The sequence below is a fragment of the Papio anubis genome, chromosome 20 (assembly GCF_008728515.1).
Source record: "Papio anubis isolate 15944 chromosome 20, Panubis1.0, whole genome shotgun sequence".
NCBI classification, from domain to species: domain Eukaryota; kingdom Metazoa; phylum Chordata; class Mammalia; order Primates; family Cercopithecidae; genus Papio; species Papio anubis.
In genome coordinates this window covers 41,604,759-41,618,955 of record NC_044995.1, presented here as the reverse complement: position 1 = coordinate 41,618,955, position 14,197 = coordinate 41,604,759, and the positions used below count along the sequence as shown (strand labels likewise).

Here is a 14,197-nt window from a genome sequence, read left to right as displayed (position 1 = left end):
GAGACCAACGCAGGCAGATCGCTTGAGCCCAGAAGTCTGAGATCTGCCTGGGCAACATGGCGAGACCCTGTCTCCATGAAACAAGATAAAATAAAAAAACTAAGTACTGTTCCATCATTTGCCTCGTAAAATCTAAATCCTCTGGTGCGGAACGGACTTGCAAAGCTGCCTGTAAAATCATACACCGGATTTTGGAGTAGACACACAGGAGGTTGATTGTAGTGCTGGCTTCCAGGAGAAGAACTGGGGGTAGGGGGCACAGATAAGAGTAGACATAATTTTCACCCTAGTAATCTTTTTGTAGTTTTTGAAATTTTCTCTACCAGGTATATGAAAGACCAATGAAAATATACAATAGGCCAGGCGCGGTGGCTCATGCCTGTAATCCCAGCACTTTGGGAGGTTGAGGAGGGTGGATCACCTGAGGTCAGAAGTCTGAGGCCAGCCTGACCCACATGGTGAAACCTCGTCTCTACTAAAAATACAAACATTAGCCAGTTAGGGAGCATCACCTGAGAACAGGAGTTCAAGACCAGCCTGGACAACAAAGCAAGACCTCCGTCTCTACAAAAAAAAAAAAAAAAAAAATTCTGGGCATGGTGGCACATGCCTGTACCCTCAGCTACTTAGGTGGCTGCAGCAGAGGGTCATCTCGGGCCAGGAATTCAAGACTACAGTGAACTATAATCGTTACACTGCACTACAGACTGGGTGAGATCCTGTCTCAAAAACAACAGCAACAAAATAAAAGATTAAAAGACCCTTTAAAACTGCAAAATACATAGAGTCTTAAACATGCATCCACAGTTATTTATTTATTTATTTTGAGACGGAGTTTCACTCTTGTTGCCCAAGCTGGAGTGCAATGGTGTGATATCAGCTCACTGCAACCTCCGCCTCCCAAGTTCAAGCAGTTCTCTTGCCTCAGTCTCCCAAGTAGCTGGGATTACAGGCACACGCCACCATGCTCCGCTAATTTTGTATTTTTAGTAGAGATGGGGTTTTGCCATATTGGCCAGGATGGTTTCGAACCCCTGACCTCAGGTGATCCACCCACCTCGGCCTCCCAAAGTGCTAGGATTACAGGAGTGAGCCACCGCACCCAGCCACATTCAGTTATTCTTGCAGGCATAAAATACACAATGAAATACACTATACTGGCCAGGTGCGGTGGCTCACGTCTGATCACGAGGTCAGGAGATCGAGACCATCCTGGCTAACACGGTGAAACCCCGTCTCTACTAAAAATACAAAAACTTAGCCGGGTGTGTTGGCAGGCACCTGTAGTCCCCGCTGCTCAGGAGGCTGAAGCAGGAGAATGGTGTGAACCCAGGGAGGTGGAGCTTGCAGTGAGCCGAGATCATGCCACTGCACTCCAGCCTGGGAGACAGAGCAAGACTCCGTCTCAAAAAAAAAAAAAAAAAAAGAAATATACTATACTTTTCTTTTGAGACGGAGTCTCACTCGTCACACGGGCTGGAGTGCGGTGCGGGATCTCAGCCCACTGCAACCTCTGCCTCCCGGGTTCAAGTGATTCCCGAGTCAGCTTCCTGAGTAGCTGGGATTACAGGCGCCTGCCACTACGCCCAGCTAATTTTTTTGTATTTTTAGTAGAGACAAGGTTTCACCATGTTGGCCAGGCTGCTCTCGAACTCCTGACCTCATGATTTGCCCACTTTGGCCTCCCAAAGTGCTGAGATTACAGGCATGAGCCACCGCACCCAGCGCCCCCCCCCTTTTTTTTTTTTTTTTTTTTTTGAGACAGGATCTTACTCTGTCACTCAGGCTGGAGTACAGTGGCATGAACATGGCTCACTGCAGCCTCAATCTCTTGGGTTCAGGTGATCCTTCTGCCTTAGCCTCCTCATTAGCTGGGACCACAGGCATATACCATCACACCCAGCTAATTTTTAAATTTTTGGTAGAGACCAGGTGCGGTGGCTCATGCCTGTCATCCCAGCACTTTGGGAGGCCAAGGCGGGTGGGTCACTTCAGGTCGGGAGTTCGAGACCAGCCTGGCCAACATGGTGAAACCCTGTCTCTACTAAAAATACAAAAAAAAAAAAAAAAAATTAGCTGGGTGTAGTGGTGGGCGCCTGTAATCCCAGCTACTCAGGAGGCTGAGGCAGGAGAATCGCTTGAACCCGGGAGACGGAGGTTGCAGTGAGCCAAGATCGTGCCACTGCACTCCAGCCTGGGCAACAGAGTGAGATTCTGTCTCAAAAAAATAATAATATTAATAATAATAATAACGCTATTTATTGAGTTTTCACCTTGTACCAAGCATGGGAAGCTTTGCCTCCATTATGTCACTGAAATCTCATAACCTCCTTTTCCAGCAGAGGAAAATGAGGTTGCTTTACAGACCAGGTTGTCAACAGCTGTGCTCTGTCCAGAACGCGCTGACCTCCAAGTAGACAGCTCTGGACGGGTAGAGAAGCCTGCTATGATCCGGTGGCGCCCCCTGGAGGTCTACCGGGAACATGGTAAAGAACCTAGGCTGGGCGTGGTGGCTCACGCCTGTAATCCCAGCACTTTGGGAGGCCAAGGACAGTGGATCACGAGATCAGTAAATCGAGACCATGCTGGCTAACACGGTGATATCCCGTCTCTACTAAAAATACAAAAAATTAGCCGGGCGTGGTGGCGGGCGCCTGTAGTCCCAGCTACTCAGGAGGCTGAGGCAGGAGAATGGCGTGAACCCGGGGAGGTGGAGCTTGCAGTGAGCCGAGATCGCGCCACTGCACTCCAGCCTGGGCGACAGAGCCAGACTCCGTCTCAAAAAAAAAAAAAAAAAAAAAAAGACCTGAAAATGGGTGGGCCACGGTAGTAGCTCATGCCTGTAATCCCAGCACTTTGGGGGACCAATGCGGGAGAATTGCTTGAGCCCAGTTCAAGACCAGCCTGGGCAACACTGGGAGACCCACCCCCCGCCATCTCTACAAAAAACAAAAACACACATACACACACAAATTAGGCCGGGCGCAGTGGCTCAGGCCTGTAATCCCAGCACTTTGGGAGGCCGAGGTGGGTGGATCACCTGAGGTCAGCAGTTCAAGACTGGCCTGGCCAACATGGTGCAACCCTGTCTCTAATAAAAATACGAAAATTAGGGCCGGGGGTAGTGGCTGATGCCTGTAATCCCAGCACTTTGGGAGGCCGAGGCGGGCGGATCATGAGGTCAGGAGAATGAAACCATCCTGGCTAACACGGTGAAACCCCGTCTCTACTAAAAATACAAAAAATTAGCCGGGCGTGGTGACGGGCGCCCGTAGTCTCAGGTACTTGGTAAGCTGAGGCAGGGAATCGCTTGAACCCGGGAGGCCGAGATCGCACCACTGCACTCCGTCCTGGGCGACAGAGCGATACTCCGTCTCAAAATACAAATACAAAATTAAAAAAATACAGTACAAAAATTAGCCGGGCGTGCCCACCTGTAGACCAGCTACTCGGGAGACTGAGGCAGGAGGATCCCTTGAGCTCTGCAGGTCGAGGCTGCAGTGAGCCATGTTCTCGCCCTTTGCACTCCAGCCTGGGCGACAGAGCAAGACCTTGTCTCTAAAAACCAAAACAAAGAAACTAAAAATGAGCATTCGGATTTGTTAGGGGGTGACAAGGGAGGCAGTCCAGGATCTGTGGACTCCCCACTTTTGTTCTGTCCTTGGAGAGCCCTGGAAAGTCTGAGCGTGTACAGGACCCTGGTCTAGGGGATAGGGGACACAAATAACTAATCTGAGGGGTTTCGGGGGGACATAGCCATGCCGTGGGGAATCTAAACTGGGAGGCATGGTCTGGCAGGCCCAATCCTGAAGGATTTCTGTGGGCAATAAGGCCCTTCCTTTAAACAAATAAAAAAACAAACTGGATAAAGAAAAACCATCTCCAAAAGCCTTGGAGGCGGAATGAAGGCGTGGCCCGGTGGGCGTGACCACCAGTAAAAGCTTAAGCGTTATTGGTTGTATTCTTTAGTTGCTCGCTCCAGAACTGCCCACTTATGGGCGGGGGCCGCTCCTTCAGGCTTAGCAGTCATTGGCTGAATTGGGCCAGAGAGGTCTCATTGGCTGAGTTCCTGCACCGCTCGTAGGAGGCGGGACCCAAAGTAGGCTAGGCCTACGGAAGCTGGGGTTTCTTGCTGTGAGGTCCGGTTACCTAATGTTGTGGAGGGTCCTTGAGGCGGGAGTGAAAATTGGGTCTGGGGATTAGTACTGGGGTGGAGGTCTGGGCACGCCAGGTCGGACCCCCTCCATCTTCGGTTTTGCACACTCAGCTTTCCAGGGGTGAGTCGCGGCGGATCAGGCGGCGTCGCGTGCGTGACGTCATCCATCGGCGCCGCGCGAAGCTCCAGTGGCCTTGACCTCCCGCGGCGTGGGAGGCTGCGAGGCGATGCTGCAGTTGGTCCGGGCCGGGGCGCGCGCCTGGCTTCGGCCTACAGGCTGCCGGGTGAGGCCAGGGGCTGGAGGCGTGGTCGAAGGATGAAATTTGGGGGTGTCCAGGGGTCGTCTCTCACTTTCGCCCACCCCTTGCAGGGCCTGAGTTCGCTGGCGGAAGAGGCAGCGCGTCCGACCGAGAACCCGGAGCAGGTGGCGGTGGCGAGCGAGGGTAAGGCAACCGGGGTGGCTCCAGGAGGGGCAGCGACAGAGAGGTTTGACCCTTGACCCTAACCCCTGACCCCCGCCATCGCTCCAGGTCTCCTGGAGCCCGTGCTGCGCAAAGTCGAGCTCCCGGTACCCGCTCATCGACGCCCGGTGCAGGCCTGGGTCGAGTCCCTGCGAGGCTTCGAGCAGGAGCGCGTGGGCCTGGCCGACCTGCACCCCGATGTTTTCGCCACCGCGCCCAGGTGAGCGAAGACTGTAATGGTGAACTGAGTGGCAGAGGGATGAAGAGCGGGAGTTCAGGAGTCAGGATGACTTTGGGCTTGTACCGTTGGAAAAGTGCTGGATTTCTACAGCCTCCTTTTCTCCACCTGTCAAAGTGGGGGATGATGACAGTTTCCCCTGCTGTAGCGCTGTGTGAGATTGAAGCCTGAGAGGTGACATCCTCTAAGGGTTAGGGAGATGGAACTCTGGAGCCCGACTGATTAGGTTCAAATCCTGCCTTCACCTCTTGTGCCTCAGTGCCCCTATTTTGTCAGCTCTGGGGAGGTTGCTGTGATGAGTAAATGACTTAATTCTGGCACATAATAAGTTTTATAGAAATGCTGATAATCTTTATTAATTTTTTTTTTTTTTTTTTTTTTTTTTTTTGAGACGGAGTCTCGCTCTGTCGCCCAGGCTGGAGTGCAGTGGCCGGATCTCAGCTCACTGCAAGCTCCGCCTCCCGGGTTCACGCCATTCTCCTGCCTCAGCCTCCCGAGTAGCTGGGACTACAGGCGCCTGCCACCTCGCCCGGCTAGTTTTTTGTATTTTTTAGTAGAGACGGGGTTTCACCGTGTTAGCCAGGATGGTCTCGATCTCCCGACCTCGTGATCCGCCCGTCTCGGCCTCCCAAAGTGCTGGGATTACAGGCTTGAGCCACCGTGCCCGGCCAATCTTTATTAATTGTTTTTTGCAAATAAGAGCATTAAAGAGACTAAACATTCCTAGGTGCCTGGAAGAGGCTGTTTGCATTTTAGTTAACCTGCTGTTCATAACATCTCTAAGAAAATGTAGCGGCCACGCTGGGCGCTGTGGCTCACGCCTGTAATTCCAGCGCTGGGAGGCCGGTGGATCAGGGTCGCGGTCGAGACCGTCTGGCTAACCGCGGTGGGGAGCACATGTCTACTAAAAGTGCAAAAGAAATTAAGCCGGGCGGTAGCGGTGGCTCAAGCCTGTAATCCCAGCACTTTGGGAGGGGCAGAGGCAGGTGGATCCTGAGGTCAGGAGATGAAGCCATCTGGCTAACATGAGTGAAACCCGTCTCTACTAAAAATACAAAAACTAGCCCAGGCCGAGGAGTAAGCCTGTAGTCTAGCTACCGGGAGGCTGAGGAGCAGAATGGCGTGAACCCGGAGGCTGGTGAGCGGAGATCGGGCCACTGCACTCCAGCCTGGGCGACAGAGCGAGACTCCGTCTCAAAAAAGAAAAAAAGAAATTAGCCAGGCGTGGTGGCGGGCGCCTGTAGTTACTCGGGAGGCTGAGGCAGGAGAATGGCGTGAACCCAGGAGGCGGAGCTTGCAGTGAGCCAAGATCGTGCCACTGCACTCCATCCTGGACCACAAAGCGAGACTCCGTCTCAAAAAAAATAAGGAAAGAAAATGTAGGGGCTGCATACTGTGGCTCACATCTGTGATCCCAGCACATTGGGAGGCCAAGGCGGGCGGATCACTTAAAGCCAGGAGTTGGAGACCAGCCTGGCCAACATGGTGAAACCCCGTCTCTACTAAAAATACAAACATTAGCCTGACATCATAGTGCAAGCCTGTAGTCCCAGCTACTCTGGAGGCTGAGGCATGAGAATCACTTGCACCCAGGGAGATAGAGGTTGCAGTGAGCCGAGATCATACCACTGCACTCCAGCCTGGGCAACAGAGATGGACTCCATCTCAAAAAAAAAAAAAAAACAGGTGAAATTGATTTCAATAATGTAAATACATTTAAATACCTGTATTTAAAACTATGTCAAAATCACATTTTAGCATAGAGCACTGGGCACGTTTCAGATGTTGAGTATGTGACTGTATGGAATGGTATAGAACTAGAGAGGCAAACCAGTCCCCGAAGAAGGTGGCAATAAGTCAAGTGTAATAGCAGGAAAAAAGTAATGGTAGGAAAAACAAGGAAGAAGGGGTGGCGTGTTTTTTTTTTGTTTTTTTTTTGAGACGAAGTTTGGCTCTTGTCGCCCAGGCTGGAGTGCAGTGGCACTCTCGCTCTCGGCTCACTTCAACCTCTGCTTCCTGGGTTCTAGTAATTCTCATGCCTCAGCCTCCCACGTAGCTGGAATGACAGATATGTACCACTGTGCCCAGCTAATTTTTGTATATTTTGGAGAGACATCGCTTCTCCATGTTGCCCAGGCTGGTCTTAAACTCATGGCCACAAGTGATCCACCTGCCTTGGCCTCTCAAAGTGCCAGGATTACAGGCATGAGCCACTGCACCTGGTCAGGGTGGCTCTTTCTTTAGGAGGCGCCTCTCAGCAGTTATCGGGGCTGACACCTGTAGGCTGAGAAGGAACCATCCAGGACAGTGTTTCAGACAGAGGGAAGAGCAAGTGCCAAGGTCTTGAGGCAGAATTTCAAGATGGGGTCAGTGAGGGGCAGAAGCAAATCACACAGGGCCCCGGAGGCGGAAGGGAGAATCCTGGGTTTTCCTGTATTGGAGGTGGAGGCTTTTGAAGCAGAGTTGGGCTTCTCATGTGTCCTTCCTCCCTGCAGGCTGGACATCCTGCACCAGGTTGCCATGTGGCAGAAGAACTTCAAGAGGATTGTGAGTGACTAAATGGAGCAAGGAGGCAGGAAGGAGGAGCTTCCTGGGGAGGTTGGGGACGGGACCCAGAGGAAGCCCATCACTGGGTTTTCTCTGGACTGCTCAGCTGGGGCCTCATCTGTTTCCTGAGCCACTCACTGATGGGTCCATTTTTAGTTCTCTTTTTTTTTTTTTGAGATGGAGATGGAGTCTCACTCTGTCACCCAGGCTGGAGTGCAGTGGCACGATCTCAGTTCACTGCAACCTCCGCTTCCTGGGTTCAAGTGATTCCCCTGCCTCTGCCTCCTGAGTAGCTGGGATTACAGGTGCCCGCCACCACGTGGGCTAATTTTTGTATTTTTAGTAGAGACGGAGTTTCACCATGTTGGCCAGGCTGGTCTCAAACTCCTGACCTCAAGGAACCTACCTGCCTCGGCCTCCCAAAGTGCTGGGATTACAGGTGTGAGCCACCATGCCCAGCTCATTTTCAGTTGTTTTCTGATCACTCACTGATGTGGGCATTGTGGTGGGTGACAGAGGATATAGCAGGGACCACAAGGACAAAACAGGCAAGGTTGGGCTGGGTGCAGTGGCTCAGGCCTGTAATCCCAGCAGTGGAGGCTGAGGTGGGTGGGTTGCTTGGGGCCAGGAAAGATCAGCCTGGGAAACAGCAAGACCCAGTCTCTACCCCTTCCCCCACAACCCCTCAAAAAAGATGGGCAAAGTTCCGATTCTAATGGAAGGTCACAGTGTCATGGGAGAAGTGAAGGTGAGTTAGATGGTCATACGTAATGTATAATTATGAGCATGTCCCAGAGAACGGGATGTTGAACCTTGGGTCTACTGAGAAGCTAACCAGATCAAAGAGGCAGTGGGGCTAGGGTGGAGAGAACAGAAACGGGGCGTGCAAAGGCCCCATGGCAGGGACCACAAGGAACCCAGTGTTGCCACAGAGGCCAGTGGGAGCAGTGGGGAGGAGTCTGGGTTTTATGCCAAGAACATTGAAGAATCCATTACCGTTGGGGTCTTATCCATCCACCCCAGAGGTCTGGCCAGTCCTTCCCCTGTCACACCTTCCCTGGCTCGCCATCACCCTAGGAATAAAGTCATCAGTCTGCTATTCCAAGCTCTTCCTGATTTCCTTGCCCTGCTCCTCTTTCCTGATTCTCCCTGTCTGCGTCATTCCCTCCTTGCAGCTACAACCACATTAAAATTGTTCAAAAATAGGCCGGTACAGTGGCTCACACCTATAATCCCAGCACTTTGGGAGGCCAAGGCAGGTGGATCACTTGAGGCCGGGAGTTCCAGAACAGCCTAGTCAATGTGGCAAAACCCCATCTCTACTAAAAATACACAAAATTAGCCGGGCCCAGGCGCGGTGGCTCACGCCTGTAATCCCAGTACTTTGGGAGACCGAGGTGGGTGGATCACAAGGTCAGGAGTTCAAGACCAGCCTGACCAATATGGTGAAACCCCGTCTCTACTAAAAATACTAAATATTAGTATTTACTAATAACTAAAAATACAAATATTAGTTGGGCGTGGTGGCGGGCGCCTGTTGTCCGAGCTACTCTGGAGGCTGAGACAGGAGAATTGCTTGAACCCGGGAAGTGGAGGTTGCAGTGAGCCGAGATCATGCCACTGCACTCCGGCCTGGGTGACACAGCAAGACTCCATCTCAAAAAAAAAAAATTAGCCTGGCATGGTGACGGGCACCTGTAATCTCAGCTACTTGGGAGGCTGAGGCTGGAGAATCGCTTGAATCCAGGAATCAGAGGTTGCAGTGAGCCGAGGTCGCACCACTTGCACTCCACAGCCTGGGTGACGGAGTGAGACTGTCTCAAAAAAAAAAAAAAATCAATAGTTCAGAAAATACCGAGCACCCCCTGCATGCCCGGCGGCAGAGCCCCTGCCTTTGTGAGGCTGGCATGGGGCAGGAGCTCTGACTTCTTTACCCTCCCCCTCGGTCCCCAAGCTCTCTGTGCTTGGCCTGAGAGAGCCCATCATCATGGTGCCTCCTGCCTGACTTCCCCATGGCAGGACTGATCTGCCCGGCTCCCTGACACCTGCCTCGTGGACCTGACCCCCTCCTCACTTTGTGCCTCCAGAGCTATGCCAAGACCAAGACGAGGGCCGAGGTACGGGGTGGTGGCCGGAAGCCTTGGCCACAGAAAGGCACCGGGCGGGCCCGGCATGGCAGCATCCGCTCTCCAATCTGGCGAGGAGGTAACTGGGGACAGGGTGGAGGGGGCGGAGAGGGGTGGGGGAGCCAGGGAAGGACCTGGGTGTTTACTCACACACAGCTGCGCACATCTGGCGTGGTATCGTGTCAGCCCTGTTCCCTCCACCTCATGGAACCACTGGGCTGGTGACATTGGAACTGAGGTCCTTGGACCTCACTACCCATGTTGGGGGACAGATCTGGGAGCCATCCACTCCTCCTTCTCTCATGCCCTCCCTCTTCAGCCCGTGGCCACAGCCCCTCTTGACCTCACCTCCTGTCATCCTCTCCTGACCCACACTTCCCACAGCACCCGGAGAGCTCTTCCTAAATCTCCCACCTCCCTCAGCCTTTGCGTGGAACCTGAACTCCTCCTTGTCATCATGGGCCCTGGTGGCTGCACACCTTGCCCCCTCATCCCCTCCTTTCCCTCTCTGACCAGGCAGAGATGACTCTCTGTTTTTTTTTTTGGTTGTAGTTGTTGGTTTGTTTTTAACTTTTTATTTTCTTGGATGCTAACAAGATGATTCAGGGTGGTGCCAGCCACCCCGTCACCTGTTTACCCGGCCAGCTCTCCTCACCTTTCAGGGTTCTGGGCCACACCTCCTCCAGGAAGCCCCCCTTGATCTCCTTTCCTTCCACATCCCCCAGGGCTACCCTGATTTCTTCTACAGCTGAGCCTCTTTTCTGCCCTGCCGAAATGTGAATGGCATGAGAGCAGGGACCATGTCTGTCGTCTTCTCTGCTGCATATCCAAGGCCCAGGCGAGGGCGGACACCAACACATGGTGCTTGCAGGGGTCTCCCCAACTGTTATTGCTCCCAAATCATACTGCTAGCTCCACTGGAAAGTGTGCCTGATGCCTCCCTCTCCCCCTAGATCTGAAAGTTCGAACCTCCTGATAATTTCAGCATTAACAGCTGTGCTTGAGTTAAGTTCACCCTCTAGCCACTCTATGGAATCCACACCATAACTCCTGGTGTCCTATGAGGCAGGAACTGTCCGATCTCAAGGTGATTTGTTTTTTTTATTGTTTGCTTTTGAGGCAGGATCTCACTGTATTGCCCAGGCTGTAGTGCAGTGGCACAATCATAGCTCACTGCAGCCTTGAGCTCCTGGGCTCAAGTGATCTCCGTCCTCAGCCTCCCAAAGTGCTGGTATGAGCCACCTTCGCCAGCCCTGTCTCAGAGTGTGACAGCTGGGGAAACTGAAGCCCAGTGAAGCAAAGTCACTGGTCCCATGTTGTCCCTGATCCAGCCTCCCCTGAGGCCCCACCCTCTCTGCCTGATTCCTGGCAGTGCCCCCTCTCTCCTGTCACCCCATGCCAGCCACTGCAGCAGATTGCTGACCTCCAAGCTCTGCAGTGGCCCCTCCCTGCTCACACGCCTCTGTCCCCACAGGAGGTGTTGCCCATGGCCCCCGGGGCCCCACGAGTTACTACTACATGCTGCCCATGAAGGTGCGGGCCCTGGGCCTCAAAGTGGCGCTGAGCATCAAGCTGGCCCAGGTATAGCCATGGGGGGCCCAGACAGCTGCTAGAGGTGGGGCTGCTCTGGACCCAAGGCTCAAACCATCCTTTCCTTTCACCAGGATGACCTGCACATTATGGACTCCCTAGAGCTGCCCACCGGAGACCCACAGTACCTGACGGAGCTGGCGCGCTACCGCCGCTGGGGGGACTCCGTGCTCCTCGTGGACTTGTGAGGACACAGGGCAGAGCAGGGGCAGGGGGCCTGAGCTCTGTACTCTGAGGGTTCAACCCCCACTCCCTGTCCTCTCTTACAGGACATACGAGGAGATGCCACAGAGCATCGTGGAGGCCACCTCTAGGCTCAAGACCTTCAACCTGATCCCGGCTGTTGGTGAGCTAAGGCCCAGGCCCCCAGAGTGTGCACGTGCAGTCTCCACTGTTAGAATCACAGCAGTTCAAATCCAGCGTCTGGTCACTGAGTGGCCTTGGGCAGTGACCACGCGCCCAGACCCAACTCTCAGCTTGCCCAAAGCAATAATCTTTCCTAAAGAGGTGCTTGGCTGGGGATGGTGGCTCATGCTTGTAATCCCAGTACTTTGGGAGGCCAAGATAGTCTGGCCAATATAGTGAGGCTCCCATCTGTACTAGAAATAAAAAAGTTAGGCATGGTGGTGTGCACCTGTAGTCCCAGCTACTCAGGGGGCTGAGCTAGGCGGATAGCTTGAGCTCCGGGGGCCAAGGCTTCAGTGAGTCATGATCGCACCACTGCACCCAAACCTGGGGGAGAGAGCGAGACTCTTGCCTCAAAAAAAAAAAAAAAAAAAAAAAAAGGCTCCAAGGTCACCTCTGCCAAAGCCACAGTCTGTTCCTTTCACGGCCACCAGATGGCGACGTGAGCCTGAGTCAGGTCCTGTCCCTCAACCCACAGCCCTGGCCAGCTTTCCCAGCTCTCTCAGGATGAAAGCCCAAGTCCTCAGGGTGGCACATCAGGCCCTGCATGACCCGCCCCGTCACTCCCCTGCCCTCCCATCGTTTGCCCTGGGTCTCCCTCACCGGAATGGGAGCCAGGAGTCCCGGCCAGGCACAGGGCCGAGCCTGGCATTCCGAGGGACTCGGCCAGCAGATGATGATCTGGGAGCAGCTCCTTGGCCAGAGGCTTACAGGCAACAAGCGGCCGGGCAGGGTCTGGCCCCGGGCTGCTGGGCTCACAAAGTCACACTAGACCACTAGACCACGGTGAAGGTCTCTCTTCTGTAAGCACAAAGGGACTCCGATGTGGGTGGGATGAGGAGAGAGGCAGCCCCGCCCTGACTGTCCCCCACCCCGCCCCCAGGCCTAAATGTGCACAGCATGCTGAAGCACCAGACGCTGGTCCTGACGCTTCCCACCATCGCCTTCCTGGAGGACAAGCTGCTCTGGCAGGACTCGCGTTACAAACCCCTCTACCCCTTCAACCTGCCCTACAGCAACTTCCCCTGACCCCCACCCCACGCTACCCAGGGCCCGGTGGCCACCCCGTACCACTCGTGATGTGAAGCACCTCTTCTGAGCCAGGCAGAGCCCGTGGCTGACTTGGGAGCCTCAGGCCCACGTCCACCCTTCGAGGACGGTGCCACCTGGACCCCCTCATTCCAGGGAGGAAACTGAGGCCACAGGGAGTGGCCATCGCCATTGGGAAGGGGCGACTCCACAGAGAGCCCAGGCGGGCTCCTGCATCCATTCTCTCTTTGTTTTTAAAATAAATTGTATTTTTGAATCAAGGAGGATAAACAGATAACTTCTCAGTGTCTTTTTTTTTTTTTTTTTTTTTTTTGAGACGGAGTCTCGCGCTGTCGCCTGGGCTGGAGTGCAGTGGCCGGATCTCAGCTCACTGCAAGCTCCGCCTCCCGGGTTTGCGCCATTCTCCTGCCTCAGCCTCCCGAGTAGCTGGGACTACAGGCGCCCGCCACCTCGCCCGGCTAGTTTTTTGTATTTTTTAGTAGAGACGAGGTTTCACTGTGTTAGCCAAGATGGTCTCGATCTCCTGACCTCATGATCCGCCCGTCTCGGCCTCCCAAAGTGCTGGGATTACAGGCTTGAGCCACCGCGCCCGGCCCTCAGTGTCATTTTTAATAACTGCATTGGGCACGTTGGGCTCCTTCCCGGGTTCTGGACACCGCTGAGGATCCGCCATCTCAAGAGGCTCACAGTCTGGTTTAAGGGAACCCCAGGGCTGTTTGTGGAAATTACAAGAATTCACTTACCCGGTGAGTCAGACTCCCGGAGCTCACAGGTGCGTGGGCGCCAGCACTTCCTAGGAGCTGACTCCTGTCACATCCTTCTCCTGAGCACTGCTGCCAGCCATTCCCACCCCGGGAGTGTTTGCAGTCCTGTCTGCGACAGTACTTCATGCAGCCTGAGAGCGTGTGCTTGATTGTGCAATTAGATGTCATGTGTAAACCTGAGTTTTCAGAGTGACTTCCTGTAAGCACAGTCAGAAAAGTAAATGTCTCGCTGTAAGTGAGCAGATAAGCCCATGTTTAAAAACACCAGCTGGGCGTGGTGACTCACACCTGTAACTTTAGCACTTTGGGAGGTCAAGGTGGGAGGAGCACTTGAGCCCAGGAGTTCCAGACCAGCCTGGGCAACATGGTGAAACCCTGTCTCTGCAAAAAAATACAAAAATTAAGTGGGCATGGTGGTGTCTACCTGTGGTCCCAGCTACTTGGGAGGCTGAGGTGGGAGGATCACCTGAGCCCAGGAAGCAGAGGTTGCAGTGAGCAGAGATCGAGCCACCACACTCCAGCATGGGTGACAAAGTGAGACACTGTCTTAAAAAAAAAAACAGCATCCCAATTTTTGATTTTGCTGAGATTGTTTGCCTGCCAAGTTAATTTTTCTTAACAGCCATAACAGACTATAGTGCAGACAATGTGATCGATTTATTTAAAGTCAACCAGCTGGGTGCGGTGACTCACGCCTATAATCCCAGAACTTTGGGAGGCTCAGCCAGGTGGATCACCGGAGGTCAGGAGTTTGAGACCACCCTGGCCAAGCCGGGAGTGGTGGTGGGCGCCTGTAATCCCAGCTACTCAGGAGGCTGAGGCAGGAGAATTACTGGAATCCAGGAGGCAGAGGTTGCAGT

General features: G+C 53.6%; 1 protein-coding gene across 2 annotated transcripts; it reads left to right on the top strand.

Annotated features, from left to right (window-relative positions):
* The first annotated feature begins 4,093 nt into the window (after positions 1-4,093).
* MRPL4 (mitochondrial ribosomal protein L4) lies at positions 4,094-12,845 on the top strand. Of its 2 annotated transcripts, XM_003914949.4 has the most exons (9): positions 4,094-4,440; positions 4,527-4,599; positions 4,687-4,837; positions 7,351-7,402; positions 9,490-9,607; positions 11,003-11,109; positions 11,193-11,302; positions 11,388-11,464; positions 12,407-12,845. In XM_003914949.4, the coding sequence occupies exons 1-9, from the start codon at positions 4,384-4,386 to the stop codon at positions 12,550-12,552; spliced, it is 891 nt and encodes a 296-aa protein (XP_003914998.3). In that variant the 5' UTR covers positions 4,094-4,383; the 3' UTR covers positions 12,553-12,845. The 2 variants fall into 2 exon arrangements, with proteins under 2 accessions (XP_003914998.3, XP_017807676.1); XM_017952187.1 differs by lacking the exon at positions 12,407-12,845 and having other exon boundaries at positions 11,388-11,903.
* Positions 12,846-14,197: the final 1,352 nt, after the last annotated feature.

Bases quoted from the DNA above. Each gene is read 5' to 3' on its own strand.
- MRPL4 (XM_017952187.1), top strand. From the start codon at position 4,384: ATGCTGCAGTTGGTCCGGGCCGGGGCGCGCGCCTGGCTTCGGCCTACA. The intron at 4,441-4,526 runs GTGAGGCCAGGG...CACCCCTTGCAG, and splicing joins TTCGGCCTACAGGCTGCCGG to GGCCTGAGTTCGCTGGCGGA. The intron at 4,600-4,686 runs GTAAGGCAACCG...CCATCGCTCCAG, and splicing joins GGTGGCGGTGGCGAGCGAGG to GTCTCCTGGAGCCCGTGCTG.